We start from the raw sequence: 21750 nt of genomic DNA on the forward strand, positions 1-21750 counted from the left end.
TCACTTGATTTTGAGTGTGATTTCCCACCCTGTTCTGTGGCTGAGGCATAAATGGTTCAGGGTAGAAACAAAGGCAGCTACACATTTTTTAGAAATGATTTAAACTTTTTTACCTCCTCTTACTGTATCTGTTGGAGAAAATTGTTTCCTTAGATCAGGCACAGTCCTCACTGCCGTTGGCTTCTCCCATCTTTGCTACTTCTTACCCTTTCTCTTCATAACCCAGTGGCCCTACTCTTGGTCACTCAATTGAGATCTGAAATAGGAGGGAACTGTTTGGAGAGGTTCCTCTCTGTTTGTGTCCAGGCCACTTGAACAATCTCACAGGACCACATAAGCATCTTCCCCCAACCTTCCCAAAGTGACCCATGTTATACCTTTTGTTGTTCAGTCATGTCTGACTCTTCTTGACCCCACTTGGGGTTTTCTTAGCAAAGGTACTGGAGTAGTTTGCCGTTTCCTTCTCCAACTCATTTTAGAGATGAGGAAACTGAGGCAAACAGGGTTAAGTGACTTGCCCAGGGTCACACAGTAAGTGTCTGAGTCCAGATTTGAACTCAAGAAGATGAATCTTCCTGACTTCAGACCTGGCACTCCACCTACTGTGCCACCAAGGTGCCCAACATTACACCTGCCGTCAGTAAACATACATATACACACCCCTGTCACTAGGTCAGTGAAGCAAAGGTCAGAGTTCAGCAAACAACTGGTATGAATGACACCTCAACTTTTCAAGTGAGTTTCTCTGAATATGTGCATCTCATCATCCTTCATATAATTTGGCATGAAAATATTTATCAAATGAATGATTTATAGAACATGTAGGAGAGAAAGCAAGGCAGGGAGACCCAGTGGGGCCTAAAAGAGTTCTCAAAATAAGAGAGGCAATGATTTCCTTTCCTGCTTGGGCTTTCAAGGATGTCTCTTGTCCCAGGGGATTCTCACTGGAGAGTACCCACCTCTTTGGTTTTCAGCCAAACAGATCTGCAACGTCAGCATTAAGTTTGCCCCTCCCCTTGTGATATCACCCCTGGAGCTGAGGGAGGAAGTGAAGGAGGAGAGAAGGAAAGCTTACAATTGAATTGCTTCAGCTTAAAGGGATAAGGCGGGGAAGATCATTTCACCTCTGCAGATGGGGGAGGAAAGAAAGAAAACACTTCATTTCGCTAGGGCTCATGGTTTTGAATCAGACAGAGCTTGGGTATATATAATTGCTGGTTCCTATAAATACTGCCTGGGTGTCCTCGGGCCTATTTACTACTTCTGGGGCCTCAATTTCCTCACCTGTAAAATCAGGATGACCTCTAAGGTCTCTTCCAGCCAAATCCTATGAATAAAGATAATATGATGGCTCATGTTTCCGCAATATATTAAAGTGCTTTGCTTAGAATGTTAGGATTGGAAGGGATCCAAACTCCTTATTTTGCAAGTGAAGAAAGTTGAGATGTGAAGTGACTGGCCTAAGTAAGGTCATATAATTCATGAGGTGTTGGAGTCAGAGCTAGACATGAGACTGTCTTCTGAGGCCTGGAGATGTTGCAGGGTCCGTTAAACTACAATGTTATTCATTATATAATGTCTGGTTTGGTGGTTGTGACCCTCCTAAAGACAGATTCTTAGAATTTTTGTAACTGCAAGTGCTATCCTTCCTCTGGGAATGTAAATCAATTGATACTGCTTGCTAGAGATTTTGTTATACATGCATGCATAATTAAATGTAGCTAAATTACTAATTGAGGCCTTTCCCCCCATTCTAGGGGATTCTTGTGTATTAGGAGTTTACCTTGTCTCTCCTTCCTCTGTGGAATTTGTTAGTATTCATATGTAGAATCTCAGTTTTCCATCTACTCTATGTATATTGTATGTACCTATTTATATCCATGTTGTCTCTTCCTCCCTCCCCCATTAGAGTGTAAGCTCCTTGAGGGCAGGTACTATTTTTCCTTTGTCTGTATCTCCAATGCTTACCACAGTGCCTAGCACTTAATAAATGCTTGTTGGTTAATTGATTGGTTTTATTTGATTCAAGGAACAAAACTCTAAGTTTGTCTGCTAGAAGGATTTTGAGTTCTCATTTGAGAAAACAATCCAAGGCCTTCATCCTGGCAATGGGCAAGTGGTAAAGAGCTAGAACTCCCTGGTACTACCCCTGCTTTTATTAATCATTTACTACTCATTTACTTACATAATTACTCCTACTTTTATTAATCATTTACTACTCCTTTATGTATATAATTTTTAATTGCTTCTCACTATCTTTTGTTTGCATCATTTGTTTGCCCAAATGGCCCCATAGCATCTAAGATAGTACATATTGCTTCCCCACCAATTGCCATCTTGGAAAAGGGTTGCCTCTAAGAAATGAGGGGAACACCCCCTGACATATCGTCTGGGAGGTCATATTTGGAGCTTTAATCCGATTAGAGCTTTTCCCTCCAATCAGGACACAGACCTGGAAGACTGCGGCATCCCTTTGCTGTGGTTTCATGGTGTATCATGGTAGCATGGTGGCACCATTCAGAGTCAGACCACCCCTAACCCAAGTACAGGCATTTATTAAGGATTGACGCCCTTCAGAAATGGGCTAGGTTCCAAGACGAACCAGCAACGTCAGTGAAAGCAAGATAGATTTTTATAGAGTAAAGATGCAATTACATAACAGAAATGATGAATATTAAAAAGGCAGGAGGGGTTTGTCAAGGGATTAGGTACTAGGGGAGGGGTCCCTGCTATGGTTCAGTGGTCAGACATCCTGGTCATGATTCTTTCTGATTGGTTAGCTATTGTGGTCCTGTCTGATCAAGATGGATAGTTAGGTATTGTGGTCCTTTTTTGGGCTAAGTGGATGATATGATTGTGGTTGGGTACAAGAACACACCTGTTCAAATATGTGGATTGGATCTGGGGGCAGTGACTAGCTAGGGGCACACTCTGTATTGAGTCTGGGGGCCTGAGGTGTGGTTAAAGCCAGATTATGTGGTTAAATCAGGACATGCCTGCTGTTCAGTAGGGCCCATAAGGAAGTTAGAATATTGGGCCTGGGGGCAGCTTTACTAGGATTCCCTCACTTTGAGTCTCTTTGTTGTTGTTGAGTCATTTCTGACTTTTCATGACTCCATGTGGGGTTTTCTTGGCAAAGATACTGAAGTGGTTTGCTATTTCCTTCTCCAGCTCATTTTACAGATGAGGAAACTGAGGCAAACGGGGTTAAGTGACTTCCCCAGTATCACACAGCTAGTGTCTGAGCTAGCCATAAAAACTAACCAATAAATCTCTTTGGGACATGTAAGTCTTAGGCATGGATCTTCTCCTTTTCCTCCTCCTAGCAGGGAAGTCTCTAGCAGGGAAGATGATGTACACAAAATTACTCATTTGGAGAGGCCTTTGCCAACAAATGTAGGAGTTGTAATGGGTAGGAGAAACTGACCAAATCTCATCTTAAAAGTCTTGGAGAATCCCAAGAAATAAAGCCCTCATTCAGATTGCTACAGTGAATGACCCTAATTTAGAAGCTGTCTCATTTGGTTGGATTTCCATGGTGTCTGGTTGCCTCCTCTTTTCCCAATATGTCTCATTTCAAGATTCTAAGCTCCTTCCAGAGGAGTTAGGGGTTAAATGGGAGGGAGAAGAAGACTTTTTGAGTCATCCTTTCCATCTGATTACCCTTAATTCCACCCTTCATATCTGCCAGAATTGTTGTTTCCTTGTTTTCTAGCTAATCCCAGAGAGTCAAAGGCTTATGTCCTGTGTTCCTCCATCCCACTCTCCCGTTGTTTTTAGGTCAACCCAAATGGGATCAACAGATCTTGTGGTGAATCAAGTAGGGTACTAGTCAGCCTTGAGGGTGTTGTAGTAGAGAGAGTGAAAGCTAGACTGAGAGTCAGGTCCTCAAGTGCAGCCCTTTGATCAAATCCAAACTTCAGTCCAAGGGCCACACTTGAGGACCTAGAGGGCCACCTGTGGCCTGGAGGCCACAGGGTCCCCACCTCTGGCTTAATCTGTCTCATTCTCAGTTTCCTCATTGGTTTTAAAATGAGGATAACAGCACCTATTTCACAGCATAGTTGGTAGGATCAAATGAGATAATATATGTACAGTGCTTTGCAAACCTAAAAGTGTCATCATATCAATGCTAGCTATTATTATTGAGGAAGATCTCTGGGGTCCTTGGCATGGGACTGCTCCATTCTGATACCTGGGCCTGACTTCCCACCTGGGGTCTTCTCTCACTTCAGTTTGTTTTCCCTCCCTCCACCATGACTAACCCCCTGGCCATACCAAATACCAAGTAGCAGTTGGACAGCACTGAGGAGCTGGCTCTCTCTACAGGAAACAGTTTTCATGCACTCTGGGGCTGGTACCATCTGGGTTTCTGTGGGGTTCCTGTCAGCCCAGTTTGTGCCACCTGTCCCAAAATATAGCTGGGAGATAATGTGTTTTGGGGAGGGCAGTAGAGATAGGGAATTAGTAGCAGTTTCTTTACCTATGCCAATAGCATGTCCTGGGTTATGGAAACTGGAAGAGAGAGAAATACAGGGCAAAATGGGGCATTATGGTTGGGAGAGAGAGGTAGGTTAGGCTGAAATTGGAGGGATATACTGATGACAAAACTGGCTTTACACATGCATTCAACTCATTTATTTATTATGGAGGGTTTGGCACTTATGCCCATGCAGAAGAATAGGATTTGAATATGTCAGCTATATATCCTGGATTTTTAGTATGATGACAATTTTTGGAAAAAGAAAGCGTTCTTTTAACAGCAGTTATCTAAAAGATTAGCTATTCTCAGGCCATATTTGCCTTATGATTTGGGGGTGAAGAATATATGGTCATACTCCCTGCTCCAGGGATACTACTGCTGGTGTTGAAATGAACGAAAATTAGAGACCCACAGCTGATTAAAGTCCCTCCCCCTTGAAGAAAGTCCCTTGACATTCCTGCATTCCAAGAGGAAGGTGAAAGGAAGTGAAAGAAGTCAGGGTAAGAGGTGGGTAGTAGTGGGGCTAGCAAGAGGAGAGAAGGGTACTTTCCCTCAGAGAGGAAAGATCAGAAAGCCAGAGAAGCTAGAGAACTTCCAGCCACCAAGCAAGTTCCCTCGGCGCAGACGCAGGGATACTCGGTCCCCAGGGTCCAGGGGTAAGAGCACAGCACTAGTGGCCGCCTCTCGAGTCACATCAGGGTCATTGGCAAAAGCTGAGATCACAGGCCATGTATTCAGCATCAGGCTTACCTGGGGATGGGAGAATTTGGGGTATTAGGCCCTTTATCCTGGGACCCCCCACCTTCCCCGATAGCCTAAGAGATCTTTGGTTTATAGTATGGCCATTCTTTCAATGAGATCATTGATCATTTCTGAGGCAGCTAAGTGATTCAGTGGATACAGGGCTGGGCCTAGCCTCAGGGAGACCTGATTTCAAATCTAGCCTCAGACACTTACTAGCTATGTGACTCTGGGTAAGACACTTCTGTCTGACTCAGCTTCCTCAACTGTAAAATGAAGTAATAGTAGTACCTACTTTTTAGGGTTGTTGTAACTTAGTACAGTGCCTAGCATATAGCAGGCAGTTAAAAAATGCTTCTTTCCTTCTTTTCCTTCCTGAGAGCAAGGGTTGACTAGGCTCTATGTCTATGATCTTAGGATTCTATGACCCTAAAGCTTCCTATGCCAGGGGTTCCAAATTCCCTGGGCCAGGAAGGCTAAGTATACTCCATCTCCCTTGACCCGGCCTACCACCACCATTCAGCCTTTAGAAGTGGACCTTTGGTCTCTAGCCCACTGGATATGGCCGTGGGTCAGCCGTACTCTGAAGTCTGACCCCTTAAATGAAATGGGACCGAGGCAGGGACAGCTCTACGCTCCTTGTCAGCAGGAAGCAGTTTCAGAAGCCGAGACCGTCGCCCTTTACCCCAAAAGAATTTGGGTCCCATTTGTTTGAGGAGGGAATGATGAGGTATGGGCCCAAAGTGAGACCTGTGTCCCAATTTGGGCCCCATTTGTCTATGGGCCCTAGAAAACCCTTGGATTGCCCTTGAATTCTCCCACTTGATCAAGGAGATCTCTGGCATTCCCCTGAGGCCACGATTGGTCAATTGGCCTTTCTATAGGCTACACCCAAACCTCCAATTCTGTAATCCTTGACCTAGCCTGGCCCTCCATTTTCTTGTCTCCCTATGGCCCCAGGCCACTTTCCACCCTTAATCCTGCCTGGGCTCTATTTCCCTGGAATTTTATTACCTCATAGACTATTTGGCCACTCCTAGATACCTCCCATAGTCTTTCTGTATATAAGGTCTATCTTGTCTCCATTAATTGATTTTTATAATCTAGCCACTGCTGAGATTTTTACAATCTGGCCACTAGCTCACAGGTGCTCAGATTCCTTAAGAATCTGGCCAATATGGTGAATCTTTAATGAACCTTGTCTTTGGCTGAAAAAAAAAAGAAGTGGACCTTTGGACTTTGCCAGGATCTCCAGTCACTCATTGGCCACAGGCTGGTTACCAACTCGAGGTGATCCAGAGTACTGTGGAATCCTGTGGCCACTGTCTTAAAGTGGGGGTGGGTGACTAAACAGAAGGTTAGAACTGAAGTGAGAAACACAGCATGAGTCAGGGATGGGGTTGGGGATATCCTGTCTTTGCCTATCTCTTTCTCTTCTTGAGCTTTGAGAGAAGCAGGGCTCTGGGCTCACCTGAACTGTCTGGCGGTTGTATACCTTCACCACATGGAACCGGAAACTGTAGACACCACGGACAGGGGCAATAAAGGAGCCTGAGGCCCTGTCAAAGCCATTGCCTTCATTTACCAGGACCTAGGCAGAGGGAGAGAGGGGTAGGAAAAAATAATATGGGAGGGGTGAGAAGGAGGAGTTTCTGGTGAGTAGAGAAAGGAAAAGGTAGAGTAGGGGGAAGGAGTAGATGAATGGGGTAAGGAGGAGTAAGGAGGACTCTTGAATGAGGGTACTTGGGGGAAGGGGAGAAAAGTGTAGGAAATGGCAAAAGTGGGAGAAAAACTATGGGGCTGGTTTTCTTGAAGAGAGAAGAGATGAACTCTGGGAACATAGAAGACTGGGTGGGACTCAGAATAGAAGGCAGTTTTCCTCTCCACTCAGGGTTCAGCAGGTAGGACGGGTGTGGTGGGGGAGGAATGTTACCTGGTCAAAGTAGATGGCGCCACTGGTACCATTGCCTGTTTCTCCAGCTGGTTCATGATGGTGGCTACGGACAGCAGCAAAGGCCACCCGCCCTGGGGGAGCCTCTCCCAGGGCTGCCCCACCTGGACCTCCTGCGGTTGCCCGGCCAGGTTCACATACAACAAGGCACTCTCCTTCCAACAGGACAGGCTCTGTCCCTTCCTGTGCCTGTCCAGATCCGAAGGCCAGCAGTACAAGGGTCAGGAAAGACATCACAGTCTCAGGTGGTTTTTCCCAGTGTCCAGGACCACTTTTATCCCCTGCGCTGCAAGGATGAAGCCCACTATACTTCACTTTCTATAGCTCTTCTTTCTCCCTCCTTCACTTTCTCTCCCTCCTACAGTCTTTCTCCTTTCTGCTCTCTTCTTCCTCTTTGTCTCCCTTGGTCTTATACTAACTGCCCCTCTTGTTTCTTCACCCTAGTCTCCTTGTCAACTGGTCTTTCTAGCTCTTGTTCCATCTCTACCTGGCACCCACAGGATCTGTGTGTCTCTGTGTCCTGCCACGCACTGCCTCCTCTGCTATGGATCCCTCCCCTTTGGCAGAGTGTACAACAGACAGCCAATGGGCCCCAGGAAGGAACGGAGGGACAGGAGGGACCATAGCCAGGACCCCAGGGAGAGTCTTCAGAGCCAGTGAGGCAGGAGCTAGAGCTGATGAGAGATAGGAGTGTGTATGGGGGGGGGGGAGGCTGCTCCTTTTGTCCCCAACTCCTTACATACATGGCTGTTAATGCTAGTATAATATTGCTTTTCTCTCCTCTTCATCCTTAACAAATGAGATAACATGCAAAGTGCTATGCAAACCTTAACTATATAGATAATAACTATATATTATTATGGCATTAATTCTTATTATCTTGCTCCCTTAATCAGCCTTATTCCCTCCCCCGTCCTTCCACTCTCCTTAATATCTTTTTCTTGTACTGAGAATCAAAGGAAGCTGTGAAAAGGGGTAGCCATCTCTTTTCCCATATGATTAAAGTTCTGGAAAGGAAAGTGAACCAGGGACCGTGAGGCATGAGTTCTAGGCCAGGTTCTGCCACTAATGAGCCCCATGACAAGAATTCTCAAGCTTTTTGGTCTTGGGACCCCTTTAAACTCTTAAAAATGATTAAGGACCTCCAAAGAGCTTTTGTTTCTGTGGAGTATATCTATGGGTATTTACTGTATTAGAAATTAAAATGTCAGTATTATTATGAAAATAGTTTAGCCTTGTGGTCCTCACCCTTATCACCCTCCCCTGTCCCCACAGGGTCCCTGAACTACACTTTGAGAACTTGACTTCGGTCCAAGTAACAACCCCTAGGGCTCAGTTTTGTCTTTGCACAGTTAAGAGGATTGGATGAGGCAATCTCTAAGGACCCTGTTAGCTCTAAAATTCAGTTCAACAGATATTAAAATTCTAGGATTCTAGGATGCCATTTCCAATTTATAGAGTAAACAATGTACAAGGGAAGGTCGGCAGAAAGGAGACTTATGGAAAACAGAGGCAGGAAGAAAAAAGAAAGAGAGACAGAAGGGAGAAAGGCAGGAGAGCAGGAAGAAGTCAGAAGTGAAAGGTGGAAGGAGGGGAGGTGAATGGAGGACAGGGAGGAGAGGATGCCCTCCTTAGGTAGGGCCTGATACTGGATAGAGCAAGCCTCTGGACGACTTCCGCCTTTCCTCTCCCCACCACCTCTTTTGACTCCCTCCCCACCTCCCCCCCCCAAGCCTGGGTGGAGACCCAAAGTCCCTAGGGTTAGGTCAGCCTCAGGGTGGAGCTGGGTAAACTCCTCCCCTGACCAGGAAGTGAGGAGGAAAGCAGTTGTGTACGTGAGAGAGAATCAGGAACCTGTGGTCTGAGAGGGTCCAATTGAACTAGAGACCTGCTTACTCTTACTCCTCTACCTCCAGGGCGGGAGCTTCGGGTTCACAAGCTGTAGGACACCGAGATCCTTGGGAATAAGATCTAGGTACTACAGGAGCCCACTGCCAAGACGGATAAGTGCCTTTCAACCTTCCCATTTCTCCCCAGGGGAGGGATAGAGGTAATAGGTGAGATCGACGAGAGGAGGACTCAGAAACCCAGAGATAGAGGAGCAGAGGTTTAGAGCCCCACGACGGGGCAGTAAGGACGAGAACTGGGAGTCTTGTCCCCGGGGTCAGCTGGGGGAAGGGGGGTGGAGCAGGCTGGGGGAGGTGGGCTTACGGCTGGACCGAGGGGGCGGAGTAATAGGTGGGAGCGTGGCTCGATAACCCTTTAGGACTTCAGGTTCTGGGTTATGACGTTGGAGCTGGTCAAGGTTGTGGCTGCGAGCCGGATCCGATCCTGGTAGCGGAGAGGATTTGGATAGAGGGGCTGCCATGTCTGAGCCTGTCTTCTTCCTACACTATCAGGGCTGGCTTCGCAACCATGCTCCCCTCGGGGACCACTCCTGGGACCACGGACCGTTTCACAGTGTTGGCGGATGCAGAGGACGTGGTGCTTAAACAGCGGCCTCAAGTGGAACGCATCTTCAGAGTGCAGCTGAGTGTCCTTGAGAAGACCTGCCCGGGGAGCCCCCACATCTGGTTGCAGCTGGAGGGGCCCCAAGAGAATGTAGGCAGAGCCAAGGTAACACTTCCTCTCCCTTTCCCCAGGCTGCTTGGAGTGGCGGGCTGGGGGAGGGAGAAGGGCCGTAGGAGGGCCCTCTTTCCTGCTCTTGGAGAACCTCCCCTTCCTCAAGCTTCCAGGAAGCTTTGCTGGACTCTGCTTGTTGCTCTTCTTTGTCCACTTCCTTTGCCTCTCCCTGTCTCTCTGGCAACGTCAAGGGCCCATCACTCAGGGGATTTCCCGGCTCTCTCGTTGTCTTTTGATTTTGGTTTCATTTCTTTCAGGCTGCCAGATTTCAACTTTTCCGTACAGAAGCTGGGAGAGGAGGTTGGGGTGGGGAGTGAGAGCTGAGATTCCTTATCCTTCCTAAATATCACCGCCCCCCCTCCCCTTTCTTTTGTTGGTTTGTTTCCCTGTCCGCTTTCTCTCTCTCTGTGTGTAGCCCCAATACTGGAAGCATTGGTGGGGGGTGAAGAGTGGGTAGAGAGAAGAGAACTGAGAAATGGGAAGAACAGACATCAACTAGAAGAACCATTCCTTCCCTTTCCATTCCTCCAGGAGTACCTGAAAGGCCTTTGCAACCCAGAGGTGTGGGAGGAAGTCAGCTATCCTGCAGCCCTGAACTGTGTCTTCTTTGGAGCTGGGGGTTTCTTCCTGGACTGTCTGTGTTGGGGTACCTCAGCTCATATGGTGCCCCAAGCCCCGGGCTCTCTGTTACTGGGGGGCCTGATTGAAGCCTTTGTCATGGCCCAGAGCAGGATGGAAGATCTGTTAGGGCGACTGAGGCAAGGTGGTCTCCAGTGGCCACAGTCCAGGAGTGCCAGGGAACAAGTGACTCAGGCCTTCAAGGCCCTCGTTGGGAGCTATGGAGATGAACAATCCAGGGCTCTCCTGGATTTGCCTGTGTCTGTCCAGGAGTGGCTGGTAAACTTGGCAGGAGAGGCAGGTAGGGGCAAAGGACTGCCAGAACCTCCTCTGAGGCAAGAGAGGAGCCCAGTTCTCGTTGGGAATGGTGGTTGGGAGGACCCTGTCAGAAAGACTCCAAGTGAGGGCAGAGAAGTCAGGGAGGGTGACATTGTCTCATTGGGCACCAGATCTGTTGATCAGGAAGGGCTTAGGGAAGGGGTTTGTGCTAGGGAAGAGTGTCCTGTAGAGAGAGACTGGGAAAGACTGTGGTCCATGGGAGAGGAGGATTCCAGGAGAATCAGAGAACTGGTCAGGGAAAAGGACTCACATACACAGAATCTCTCTGGGCAAAGAAACTTGGAGAGACCAGGGAGTCCCAAAGAGGGATTACCTAGGCAGAGAAACTGGGGTAGGGAAGGGATCCCTGAGGAAAGAAATTGTCCATCTAGTAAGAGGGACTGGGAGAAAGATGGGTTCCTTGGGGAGAGACATTGGAATGAGGATGGCTTGACTATGGGGAGAGACTGGGACAGAGATGGGCACTTTGGGCAGAGGGATTGTGGGAAAAGGGGACATAATAGGGAGGAGGACCAGGACAGAGAACTGTATCTGGAAGGAGAGGAGCTATCAGGTAACATGTCTCAAAGAGAAGAGCTCCAGAGCAAAGATCAATTCCCAAGCCCACACACTGTCAAGGCTGACTTCCTGGGGGGGAACCAGGCTGCAGCTGATTCCTATGGCCATTCTCCTCAGGCAGTGGTATGTGACTGGCAGTGGAGGGGCCCCATGATGCCCCTCCTTCAGCTCAACAATGGAGAATCCTCTCCACCAATGGAGCCCAACCTTCTACCTGGGGCTCAGCCCACATGGCTTCTTTCTCCAAAGCCCGGGGATGGGCAGTCAGTGGGACTTAAGGGACAGGAGCCTCTAAAGGGAAGCTTAGGTGGCATCACTGCTGGCAGCTGTGAGGTGACCAAAACCCAGCGCTTTCTGGAGGCCCTGAAGACCCCGTTTTCCTTGAACCTCACTAACGTGCCTGGTGCAACAGGTCTTCGACATGTTATCATTGATGGCAGCAATATAGCTATGATGTGAGTACACCTCTGACCTCCAGCCTGAAGGCACTGCTTAGGAAACTCCCTGAGGCATGGGGGCTTAAAGAAAATAATAATAGTAAGCATAATAATAGCTAGCATTTATATACTTTAAGGTTTGTGAAGAGCTTTACCCATATTATCTTACTGATTGTTACAACACCACCATGAGGCATATATTATTTAATTACCCCATTTCACAGTAGAGGAAACTGAGGCAGACAGTGGTTAAATGACTTGTCCAGGCTCATCCAGTTAGGAAGTGTCTGAAGCAGGATTCGAACTTAGATCTTCTTGATTCCAAGTTCTTAGCTCTCTTGTGTTCCAACAAAGCACCTGAAGCAACATGGTGAATTAGGTAATGAAAGTATTATTCAGTGCTGTCCTGGTAGCCAGCTTGAAAGGTTAGAGCAGATTGTTAGCTTTTCAGTGTGAGCATTTACCACTCAAAAATTGGCAAATGCTACAGATAAAGGCTTAATTTATTGTTCTGTTCATTGTCTAGACTTAAGAAAATAGTCCAGAAAATGCTAACAATGCAGATTAAATGTAAATGTGTTATGGGTATTTGTCTTTTTTCCAGGGAGCCAGTTGTTAAACATTTGTCAACACACCGCTGATTATTGTCGGCATTTTGTAGGTGAAGACATGGAAACAGGGGCTCAGAGACGTGATGCCACTTGTCTTCAGTCTTGTGGCTAGTTGGGAAAGGGACTGAGATCTGAATCCAAGTCTTTGATTCCAGTCGCAGCAGAGTGGCTGATTTGCTGTGTGATTTTGGGAAAGCCATCTTTTCTGTGTCTTGGTTACCAGATAAACTGATCTCAGGTCATCTCTAAAGATAATGCCTCACTAAAGACACTGAGGGATGGCATCAGTGTTACATCTTGAGGCTAAGAGTCAGCATAGGTGGAGAGTCCTGATTTTGGCATTCAGATGCCAGCTCTGCCACTTTGTACCTGTGGGAGCTTGAATAAGTCAATTAACCTCAGTCTCAGTTTCCTCCTCTATAAAATGAGAGAGGAGGTTGGACTAGATCCTATACTTTTGACTCTATGGCCAGTGATTTAGTTCTACCTCACTGGTTGATTGTTGTTATATCCAAAACAGTGGATAGGGCCACAGACAGGTCTGTCTGCCCTCTCTGAGCCTTGTGGAGGATGCCTTAGACATAGAGGTACGTATGAAGAATCTTGTTCTCAGGTTCAACAACAATCTAATCCCAACCATTTGCTTTTTCAGCCATGGCCTGCAGCATTTCTTCTCCTGTCGGGGCATAGCCTTAGCTGTTCAGTATTTCTGGGATCGAGGGCACCGGGAGATCACTGTCTTTTTGCCTCAGTGGCGCCTGAGGAAGGATGCCAAGGTGAAAGGTAAGCAGAGTTTCACCCCAGACTCTATTTACCCATCTTCCCTATCTTCCTTACCCAGGGACTAACCAGGTCATTCAATCCCTTCCCACCCTCATCCGGATCCCTCCCCCACAGAACGTCATTTCCTGACTAAACTACAGTCCCTCAGCCTGCTCTCTGTCACCCCCTCTCGAATTGTGGAAGGGAAGAGGATTACCTCCTATGATGACAGGTACTCTCCCCCAGCCCCAGCCTTGGTGACAGGGGAACCAAGGGAGGGCATATGGAACCATGGAGGAGGGAAGGTTAGAAGAACCTATTCTCAGCCCAAGTTGGGGGAAGTTGGTAGCAGTGCCCCTTCTGCCATGTCCGTTCAGACAGTCACCATGCAGTTTATTAAATGTTGTGTGCCAGGGACTGGGCTAAGTGTAGGGGATACAAAGAAAGGCAAAAACACAGAGCTTACTTATAATTGTGCCAGTCCCAGTTCTCTCCCCCACCCCTCCATTCTGTGTGTGTGTGTGTGTGTGTGTGTCTGTGTGTGTGTGTGTGTGTCTGTGTGTGTGTGTGTGTGTGTGTGTGGCTTGCCTCTGTCCTGTCTCTGGAAATTCAGCAAAAATACCAGGAAAGTATATTTTTCCCTGTGGTCATGGGTTAGGGGAGGACCATCAGTTTCTCTTGGGGAGGGTACTTTTTTTCTTTCTTGGAGGTGGAGTACTTTCGGAACACAGGAGGAATAGCAAAAAGAATACAGGAGTAGGAATCAAATCTGTGTTCTGCCACCAAGTCTCTAAAGCTCAGTTTCCTCATTTGGAAAATGAGAGGCTTAGACTAAGGTCCTTCTAATTCAATAAGTGATGAATCTAGCTCCTGTCAGGGATGTAGGGGCTGGATTCTGTTCTTTGAGGCCCCTTGAGCACAAGCATCTCTGATCCCATCTCAGATCTCTGATGATCTCTTCTGAGGTCAGAAACTTGCTCTGACTGTGTTCATTCATTAATTAAATTCACACATACAAGGCTAGGTGAATAGAAGTGTTCAGCTAGCTAGAGAGAAGCACTGAATTTCATAGTGGTAAGGAAGCTCCGTGGCAGCTAGATGGTGTTGTGGTTAGAGTGCCGGAGCTGGAGCTCTGAATACTCATCTTTTTGAGTTCAAATCTGACCTCAGATGTTTACTGGCTGTGTGGCCTTGGGCAAGTCACTTGACCCTGTTTGTCTCAGTTCCTCATCTGTAACAAGAGCTGAGAAGGAAATGGCAAACCACTCAGTATCATCTTTATAATCCCACTCCCACTGGTACTTGAGCAAAGAATATTCTTTTAGGGAGGGGGTAGAGAAGATTGTCTATTGAGGGGGAACCCACTACCTCCCAGAACTTCTCATTTCACTTTCAAATGGCACTAATTGTTAAGAAGTTGTTGTTGTTCAGTGTTCAATCTCACCCTGCACTCCCTAGATTCCATGGATCGTAGCATGCCAGCCCTTCTATCCTTCATTATCTCTCAAAGTCTGTCCCAGCATGTTCATTGCTTCCATGACACTATCTACCCATCTCATCCTCTGCTACCCCCTTTTCCTGTTGCCTTCAATCTTTTTTTTTCTAATTTCAAAAAATTTGTAAATTTTTTTGCCTTCAATCTTTCCCGACATCAGGGTCTTTTCCAGTGAGTTGTGTCGTCTCATTATGTGACCAAAGTATTTTAGCATCAGCTGCAATATTTGACCTTCCAGTGAATAGCCTGAATTAATTTCTTTAGGTATTGACTAATTTGATCTCCTTGCTGTTGAAGGGACTCTCAAAAGTCTTCTCCAGCATGCAAGTGTTATCCCCTGAAAGGCTTCAGCTAATCTCATCATCCAGCACCATCATTCAATAAAGTCAGTTCCAGGGCACTCAGATTTCCTTATAGTCCAATTCTCACAGCCACACATTGCTATTGGAAAAATCATAGCTTTGACTCTACGGACCTTTATCAGCAAGGTGATGTCTCTGCTTTTTGGTACCTGTGCAGATGTGCCATAGGAATCTTTCCTCACATTGAACCTAATTGTTCTGATTTTTAGAAAATGATCTTCTCTGCTCCTTACATCCTTTGCTTTATCTTCTATATTGGGCCCCAAGCGGAACAACTTTCATCTCTCCTTCTGCATCTACCTTCACATCCTTCCTAATCTTTTCTGAGCTAAATGTTTCCAGTTCCTCCAACCCAGTGCAATAGTCTTAAGGTCCCTCACCGTCCTAATCATCTTCTTTTGTACACTCTACAGGGTTTAGTGGCTAGATTTTTTTTTAATTTTTAAAATTTTATTTATTTTGAAAAAGCTGGGGCAATTTACTTTTCCTCCTGTGCAATTTTCATTTATTTCTTGAAATGTGGTGTAGAAAAATAGGCTTAAAAAAACCCATTGTGTTTCAGATGAAGCTTCTTGACTAAGCCTTTAAATTCCAATCATTCTGGTTTTCATGGAATGGCCAAAATAGCCCCCAGCTCAGGCATCTGAGGCTCTTCCTTGTTTAGGTTTTGATGTCTTAGAATGAATGTAAATAGCAATTGTTTTCTGTTGGGGCCAGAAACTCTGTGGGTGTTCCCCTTGCTGATTGGTATTTTTGTGATGTTAAGTTGTTGTTCCACCTACTCTCCAATCACCCCATTTGGGGTTTTCTTGGCCAAAATACTGGAGTGCTTTGTCATTTTCTTCTTCAGCTCATTTTAGAGATGAGGAAACTGAGGCAAACAGGGTTAAGTGACTTGGTCAAGGTCACGCTGCTAGTAATTGAAGCCAGGGAGGCCTTTAATTTCATTTGTGCTCTTAGAGAGTTGTTTGGAGGCACTGAGAGGTTATCTAACTTGCTCAGGGTCCTAGAGGCAGTGTGTTTCAGAAACAGGCATTGGGCCCAGTTTTTCCTGAATCTAAGGCCAGCTTTCCACCTGCTATGCTATGCTACCTTTATATAAAATATATGCAAAATAAATACAAGGTGATTTTGAAGCCAAAGAGCTAGTGGCTGGGGAGATTGGGGAAAACCTTTTGTAAGGGGTAGCAGTAGAGCTAAGCTTTGAATTTGAAGAGGTGGAGGTGAGGAGGGAGTACAAGCCAGGCAGGGGGATGGCCTATGCAAAGGCATGGGGAGAGGAAGTTGTGGAGTGTGAGGAATAGCAAGACCTTTTGGCTGGACTGAGGAGTGCATGAAGGGGAATGACATATAATAATCCTGGAAAAGTAGATTATGGAGGGTAGCTGAGGATGGATTGGAAAAGGGAGACCAGTTTGGAAGGTATTGTAACAGTCCAGGGGAGAGGTGAATTAGGGTGGTGTCAATGTGAGTGGAGAAGAGGGGATGGATGCCAGATGTTGTGGAGGTAGACGTTGATTCATAAGATATAGACCCTGCCCTCAAGGAGTTTGTAAATTGATCAGGGAAAACCAGAAACATATTTAATTATAACACCAGGCAGGATGTGATCGATTCCATGAGAAGTACAAACAAAATGCCGTAGGAATTATTTAAAAAGTCATGTGAAATAAAGCTGGTAGGTCATTGAGTCCAGGCAGTTCTAAGCTGCAGTAGGCTAAGCCAGTCCAGTGTCTGCAGGGAGTCTGGGACCAGATGATAAGGCTCCTAGGAGCTGGTATTGGAAGATATCCCAGATTGCCTAAGGAGGTGAGATCTCAACTGTCCTCATTTATTATGACCTCAAGCCTAGATTGTTGCAGTCACTTCCTAACTGGTCTTCACCATTCCATTCCCTTCCTTGTGGCCACTGATAATCCATTGATACTTGCTCAAAAACCTTGTCGAATCCTTAGCCTAGAAGTGAAGACCTTCCGCATTCTGAATGCAACTTTCATTTTTGGTCTTAACTTCTTACTCTCTGTGAGCCAAGTATTATCAATGGGAGGAGCAGTGGATTTAAGAGCCAGAGGAACAAGGTCTGAATCCCACCTCTGAAACTTACTACCAATGTGACCTTGGGCAAGTTACTTAACCTTCTGGGCCTCAGTGTCTTCATTTGTAAAATGAGGGAAGTGGATAAGATGAGCCCTAAGGTTTCTTCCAGCTCTAAATCTATGATCCTTTGCTTTCCATTTTGTGGATGAGGAAAGGAGGCTTGGGAAAGTTCATTGACTCCTTCAAAATCACATAACTAGTGAGATTCAAACCCAGATCTCACCTGAAACTTTTTCTAGAGTCCTTTCCACTATTTCTACATTATTTCTCAATAGTTCTTTATTAGTAAATAAATGTGACAACAATCCTGTAAGTCACTAGTATAAGTATCCCTGTTTTATAAAAGAGTATCTTGGTATCGGAGAAGTCATGTAACATCTGGTATCACACAACTAGTAAATGTCAGAGTTACTTGAATTCAGGTCTTCTGCCTCTCCTCTTTTTTTCACTATTTCATTCTGCCTCGTGTGTGAGTATGATGTTCAAGAGGACAGGGGCAGGATGATGCTGTCTTGTATAGGGTCTACCTAGCACAGAGTAGGGAGGGTACAAGAGAATCAATAAATAGCTGCTAAATGAATGGGAGAGAAGAAACAAGAGCAGGATGAGGAAAAGAGAGTGAAAAGAAAATGGCAGAAAGTATAGGGGATGGGAAGGCAGCCCTGGATCTGATGAGATAAGGCCCAGGAGTTAAGTTTGTCGTCTTAGGTCTCTTCAGCAGTTTGAGTCTGGAGAGCCCAAGATAACTCCTCAAAGTTGTGTGAGGTTATTCCTTTGGGTCTGTCTTCTGTGCTGACTCTTTGGTGTTTCCTGGTCCCCAGGTTCCTATTTCACAAGCTTTAGATAGTTGGAATTGTTGTGATTTTGTGTTGTGTTGTGGAGGTCATCTTGAAAGGATTCAGACTCAGACCATCTCCAGTCCAAGCAAAGGCATTTATTGGGAATGATACCTCTCAGAAGTAGGCTGGGTTCCAAGAGGAAACAGTAACTTATCAGAGGAAGACAAGGATTTTTATATACATAATAGAATATATGGATATTGAAAAGGCAGGAGGGTTTTGTCAAGGGATCAGGTAATAGGAGAGGGGTCCCAGCCTCAGTGGAACTATGCATGTGGTTACCCACAATGCATATAGAAAAACCCTTTTGGGGGGGACGTATATGTATGATAATGATATTATGATAAGCCTCTCTACATTATAAGTTTGCCTAAAGGACAGCTATTGCTATTACTGTATTTAGGGAAAGTCCTTTCTATTGTTTTGGGGTCCACATCCTGCTTGGGCATCCTGGTGCTGCAGTTTTCTGATTGGCTGACTTGTGGTCCTGTCTGAGATTAGATAGATATATGTGGTTGTGGTTGAGTGCATGGAAATATCTGCTCTTTCTGTGAGAAATATGAGTTTATGGGTCTGGGGGCACTGACTGGCTAGAGGCAGTGGCTAGGATTCCATCACATGGACACACCTGCTGTTCTAGTGAGGCTTATATTAGAAAGTTAGGATATTGAGTCTGGGGGCATTGGCTAGCTAGGGTCAATGGGCCTACCATTCAGTGGGGCCTGTGATTGAGTCTGGGGTCAGTGGTAGGGTTAAAGCCAGATTGTGTGGTTAAATCAGGACACACCTGCTATTCAGTGAGGCCCATAAGGAAGTTAGAATATTGGGGCTGGGGGGCAGCTCTATTAGGATTCTATCAGAATGATGGTAGATAGGCTAATGTGGGATAAAAGGGGTAAGTGAGAGGAAGCTCAGAAATCTTGATCAATGGGAGTAGGTTTTGGTGTCTATGCGGACTCCCCAGATCTGAATTGGAGGGGTGGGGAAGGGATTTTAAAAATTCCAGGAATGAACAAATCCATTACTCTTTATCTCATGTGGGCAGGTTCATGGTGAAGCTGGCAGAAGAAACTGATGGCATCATTGTTACCAACGACCAGTTCCGAGACTTGTCAGATGAATCTGTGAAATGGGCAGAAATCATCAGAGAGCGGTGAGGAAGCCTTTTTTGGAGAATGGGGCACAGGGCTTCTCCCATTCCTCTGAAACGGTTCTGGTTTGTCCATGGGGGATAAGGGTTGAAAGTAAAGTTGTTTGGGCTGCTAGAGCTGAAAATGGTTCCTAATAGTTCTGGTGGGATGAGTTGTTGAGGCTTAGAACCATCCCCAGTATCTGGTGAAGCATCCCTTGGGGGCAGGCTGTCAAGTTTGGGGGGTTGTTCTTGATGATTTCAGTGATGGTATATCTTCTATCTCTGGCCTAGTCTGTTGCCCTTCACTTTTGTGGGGAACATCTTCATGGTCCCAGATGACCCACTGGGGCGTGAAGGCCCCACCCTGGATGAGTTCCTCAAGAAACCAAATAGGTAAACAGTCAAACCTTCCCTTCCTTTGCTCCTTTTCTCTTGCCACTCTGTGGTCCCCTCCTATACAGTCTCCACTACAGAAAGCTTCAGCCCAGGTTGCTTGGGTGGCATTGTGACCTCTCTCTGTGCCAGTTGTCTGAGCATTTGGATGAATTGCCAGGGACTTACATTCAAACTACCCTTCTAGGGAATTCTGAGACAAAGTTTGCTTGGCCCCCACAAACATTATGGGTTTTTTTATCAGGGTATTTGGGTATGGTAGGACTTAGAGGTTCAGTGAGCCTTTTCTGGACTAGACCTTCTTTTCAGAGATTTTTATCTTTGCAGACTCTGCTATAGCAGTGGGTTGATTTTTCTCTTTAGTGTTAAGCTCTGAGAACTTCCATGGTTATGGTCCTTCTTTTCCTCTTCCTTCGAGGGCACTTGGGCAATGGTCTCTGCTCTCCCTCAACTCTTTAGTGTCTCCGTCCTCTTTCCCAGGCTGCAGGCTTCAAGAGGTCGATCAACCGGTTGCCAAGGGCCTCCCCATAACCGACCTTCCCGACCCAGCTCCAGGGCCCGATCTCAGGTTCGATCTGGAGCCCAGCCTCGACCACTACCTCGACCTCGACCTCGATCTCAGCCTCGACCCCACACCAGGGGCCTGACAGAATCTGAAATTCAGCCAAAGCAGCAGGAGCAAAAGGAGGAAGATGAGGGAATGAGTGGCTTACGAAGGGCAACAGAGACTGAGCGGCTTCGGCACAAGCTGCTGGAGGTGTTTTGGGGACAGGACCATAAGGTGGACTTCATCCTACAGCGGAACCCCTCTAATAGGGACCTTAACCAGCTGTCAGAGGCCCTGCTCAGTTTGAACTTCTGAGCCCTTCAGCGAATGGAGGTTGCTGGTGAGGTGCATCCTAGTGATCTGGATAGCTGGGTCCTGCTTCTGACTAAAGAGTGAGATGTGGGGAACCATGGGCAAAGCAGAGAGGCAGGAAGCAGGGACCTCTTTTCCCCTTGGCAGGCTTGGATCCAGATGGTTAGGAGGTTAGGACCACTCCATGGCTATCTTGGTTCCCAGGGACACTGGAGGAGTATTAGATTGTGCCAAACCCTGGAAGTCTTTGTGTTATGTGAGAGATTACATGTGGACACAGCAAGGAGGTAGTGAAAACTGCACTCATCTAGGAATCAGGACACTTGGGTTCTAGGCCTGGGTCCTAGTACCCTTGGCAAAGCGGTACTCAACTACCTTTAGGCTCAACCTAAACTTCTATTTCTTCATCTATAAGAAGGAAATAAATATACCTGTTGAGGAGAAAGGGCCTGGAACTCTACCAATTTCCAGGTATGGTTATCTGCCAGTTCACAGGGTTCATTTCATTTTAGGTGAAATTCTTTGGTATCCATGTGGGTCCCAAACAGATCTTAGATTGGCTTCTTAGTGTTAGAAGTCCTAGGCTGTTTCCCTTTTAGACAACTCCCCGTCCAAATGTATCCTATAGTTACATTTGGATTTATGTGTTATAATTAAGTTTACAAAAATATTTTCAGGGTTCATTAAAAAGGCAGCTTTTGTTTAGGTTATTTGTTTGCTTATTGATCATTAACTACAACTTGACGGTGTGGCTGTGGTTAAACTTGCAGAAATATTGGGAAGCCACAATCAGTTGAATGATAATAAAACTTCTCTGAAATGATCCCAGGTAATCATTTGACTTACTAAAATCCATGTATAGGAACACACCTGTATTATGTATGAGATGTGTGCGTAATGGTGGTGTATGTGCATAAACAATAGGGATGGTCACCTGATAATAATCCATTTACCTAAAAACGCTGGTTATCAAATGACTGGGGAATAGAGGACTAGAAAGGATAGAAAGGTAGACTGGGAATCGGGTTCATGTTATATCCCTATCCCTACCCTGGAGATCCTTTCTGGGCTTCTTTATCTCAGATATTCTTCTCAGGGACGCCCCCAAGTCCCTACCCACGATAGCATGGGTGCTTTAGGAACCTTTTGGGAAGCTGTAACTAGGAATAGGATTACTGGGTTCTAATTCTCCAATCTTTGGAATCTGTCCCATGAAGGGGGTTTTGCTTGGGATAGGCACTGACATTAGTGACATCATTGTATGCCTATCAAAAGGTCCGGGATGGAGGGGGGAGAGAGATTTTGGTTAGTATTTGAGGAGGGAGGCTGGTACTTGGAGTGTGGTTGGTAGCAGAAAGACCATAAATAAAATTTCAAGCCATGCTTGTCTGTTCATAAGGTCATTAAGGCTTGTTTCTGAACCAGACAGTTGGGTTGACAAGTTTCCTTAA

General features: G+C 46.1%; 2 protein-coding genes across 5 annotated transcripts; one reads left to right on the forward strand and one right to left on the reverse strand.

Annotated features, from left to right (window-relative positions):
- Positions 1-4625: 4625 nt before the first annotated feature.
- CBLN3 (cerebellin 3 precursor) lies at positions 4626-9714 on the reverse strand. 3 transcript variants are annotated; one of them, XM_027843199.1, is made up of 5 exons: positions 9627-9714; positions 9387-9506; positions 7158-7461; positions 6696-6815; positions 4626-5233 (listed from the first exon to the last, which is right to left on the reverse strand). In XM_027843199.1, exons 3-5 carry the CDS (start codon positions 7407-7409, stop codon positions 5036-5038), a joined length of 570 nt encoding a protein of 189 aa, XP_027699000.1. In that variant the 5' UTR covers positions 7410-7461; positions 9387-9506; positions 9627-9714; the 3' UTR covers positions 4626-5035. The 3 variants fall into 3 exon arrangements, with proteins under 3 accessions (XP_027699000.1, XP_027699001.1, XP_027698999.1); XM_027843200.1 differs by lacking the exon at positions 9387-9506 and having other exon boundaries at positions 9627-9707; XM_027843198.1 differs by having other exon boundaries at positions 7158-7456; positions 9387-9636.
- Positions 8952-21132, forward strand: KHNYN (KH and NYN domain containing). Of its 2 annotated transcripts, none has more exons than XM_027843197.1 (8): positions 8952-9225; positions 9575-9791; positions 10329-11767; positions 13013-13143; positions 13258-13354; positions 18961-19068; positions 19339-19440; positions 19921-21132. In XM_027843197.1, the coding sequence occupies exons 2-8, from the start codon at positions 9591-9593 to the stop codon at positions 20300-20302; spliced, it is 2460 nt and encodes an 819-aa protein (XP_027698998.1). In that variant the 5' UTR covers positions 8952-9225; positions 9575-9590; the 3' UTR covers positions 20303-21132. The 2 variants fall into 2 exon arrangements, with proteins under 2 accessions (XP_027698998.1, XP_027698997.1); XM_027843196.1 differs by having other exon boundaries at positions 8952-9150.
- The last annotated feature ends 618 nt before the right edge of the window (positions 21133-21750 follow it).

The sequence above is a fragment of the Vombatus ursinus genome, unplaced genomic scaffold, assembly GCF_900497805.2.
Source record: "Vombatus ursinus unplaced genomic scaffold, bare-nosed wombat genome assembly UNPS02014894.1, whole genome shotgun sequence".
NCBI classification, from domain to species: Eukaryota; Metazoa; Chordata; class Mammalia; order Diprotodontia; family Vombatidae; genus Vombatus; species Vombatus ursinus.

Coding starts and splice junctions, on each gene's coding strand:
- KHNYN (XM_027843197.1), top strand. CDS start 9,591: ATGCTCCCCTCGGGGACCACTCCTGGGACCACGGACCGTTTCACAGTG. Junction 11,768..13,012: donor GGCAGCAATATAGCTATGAT/GTGAGTACACCT, acceptor TTGCTTTTTCAG/CCATGGCCTGCAGCATTTCT. Junction 19,441..19,920: donor TTCCTCAAGAAACCAAATAG/GTAAACAGTCAA, acceptor CCTCTTTCCCAG/GCTGCAGGCTTCAAGAGGTC.
- CBLN3 (XM_027843198.1), bottom strand. CDS start 9,543: ATGGCAGCCCCTCTATCCAAATCCTCTCCGCTACCAGGATCGGATCCG. Junction 7,457..9,386: donor TCCGCCCCCTCGGTCCAGCC/GTAAGCCCACCT, acceptor CTTGCAGCGCAG/GGGATAAAAGTGGTCCTGGA. Junction 6,816..7,157: donor GCGCCATCTACTTTGACCAG/GTAACATTCCTC, acceptor CCCTCTGCCTAG/GTCCTGGTAAATGAAGGCAA.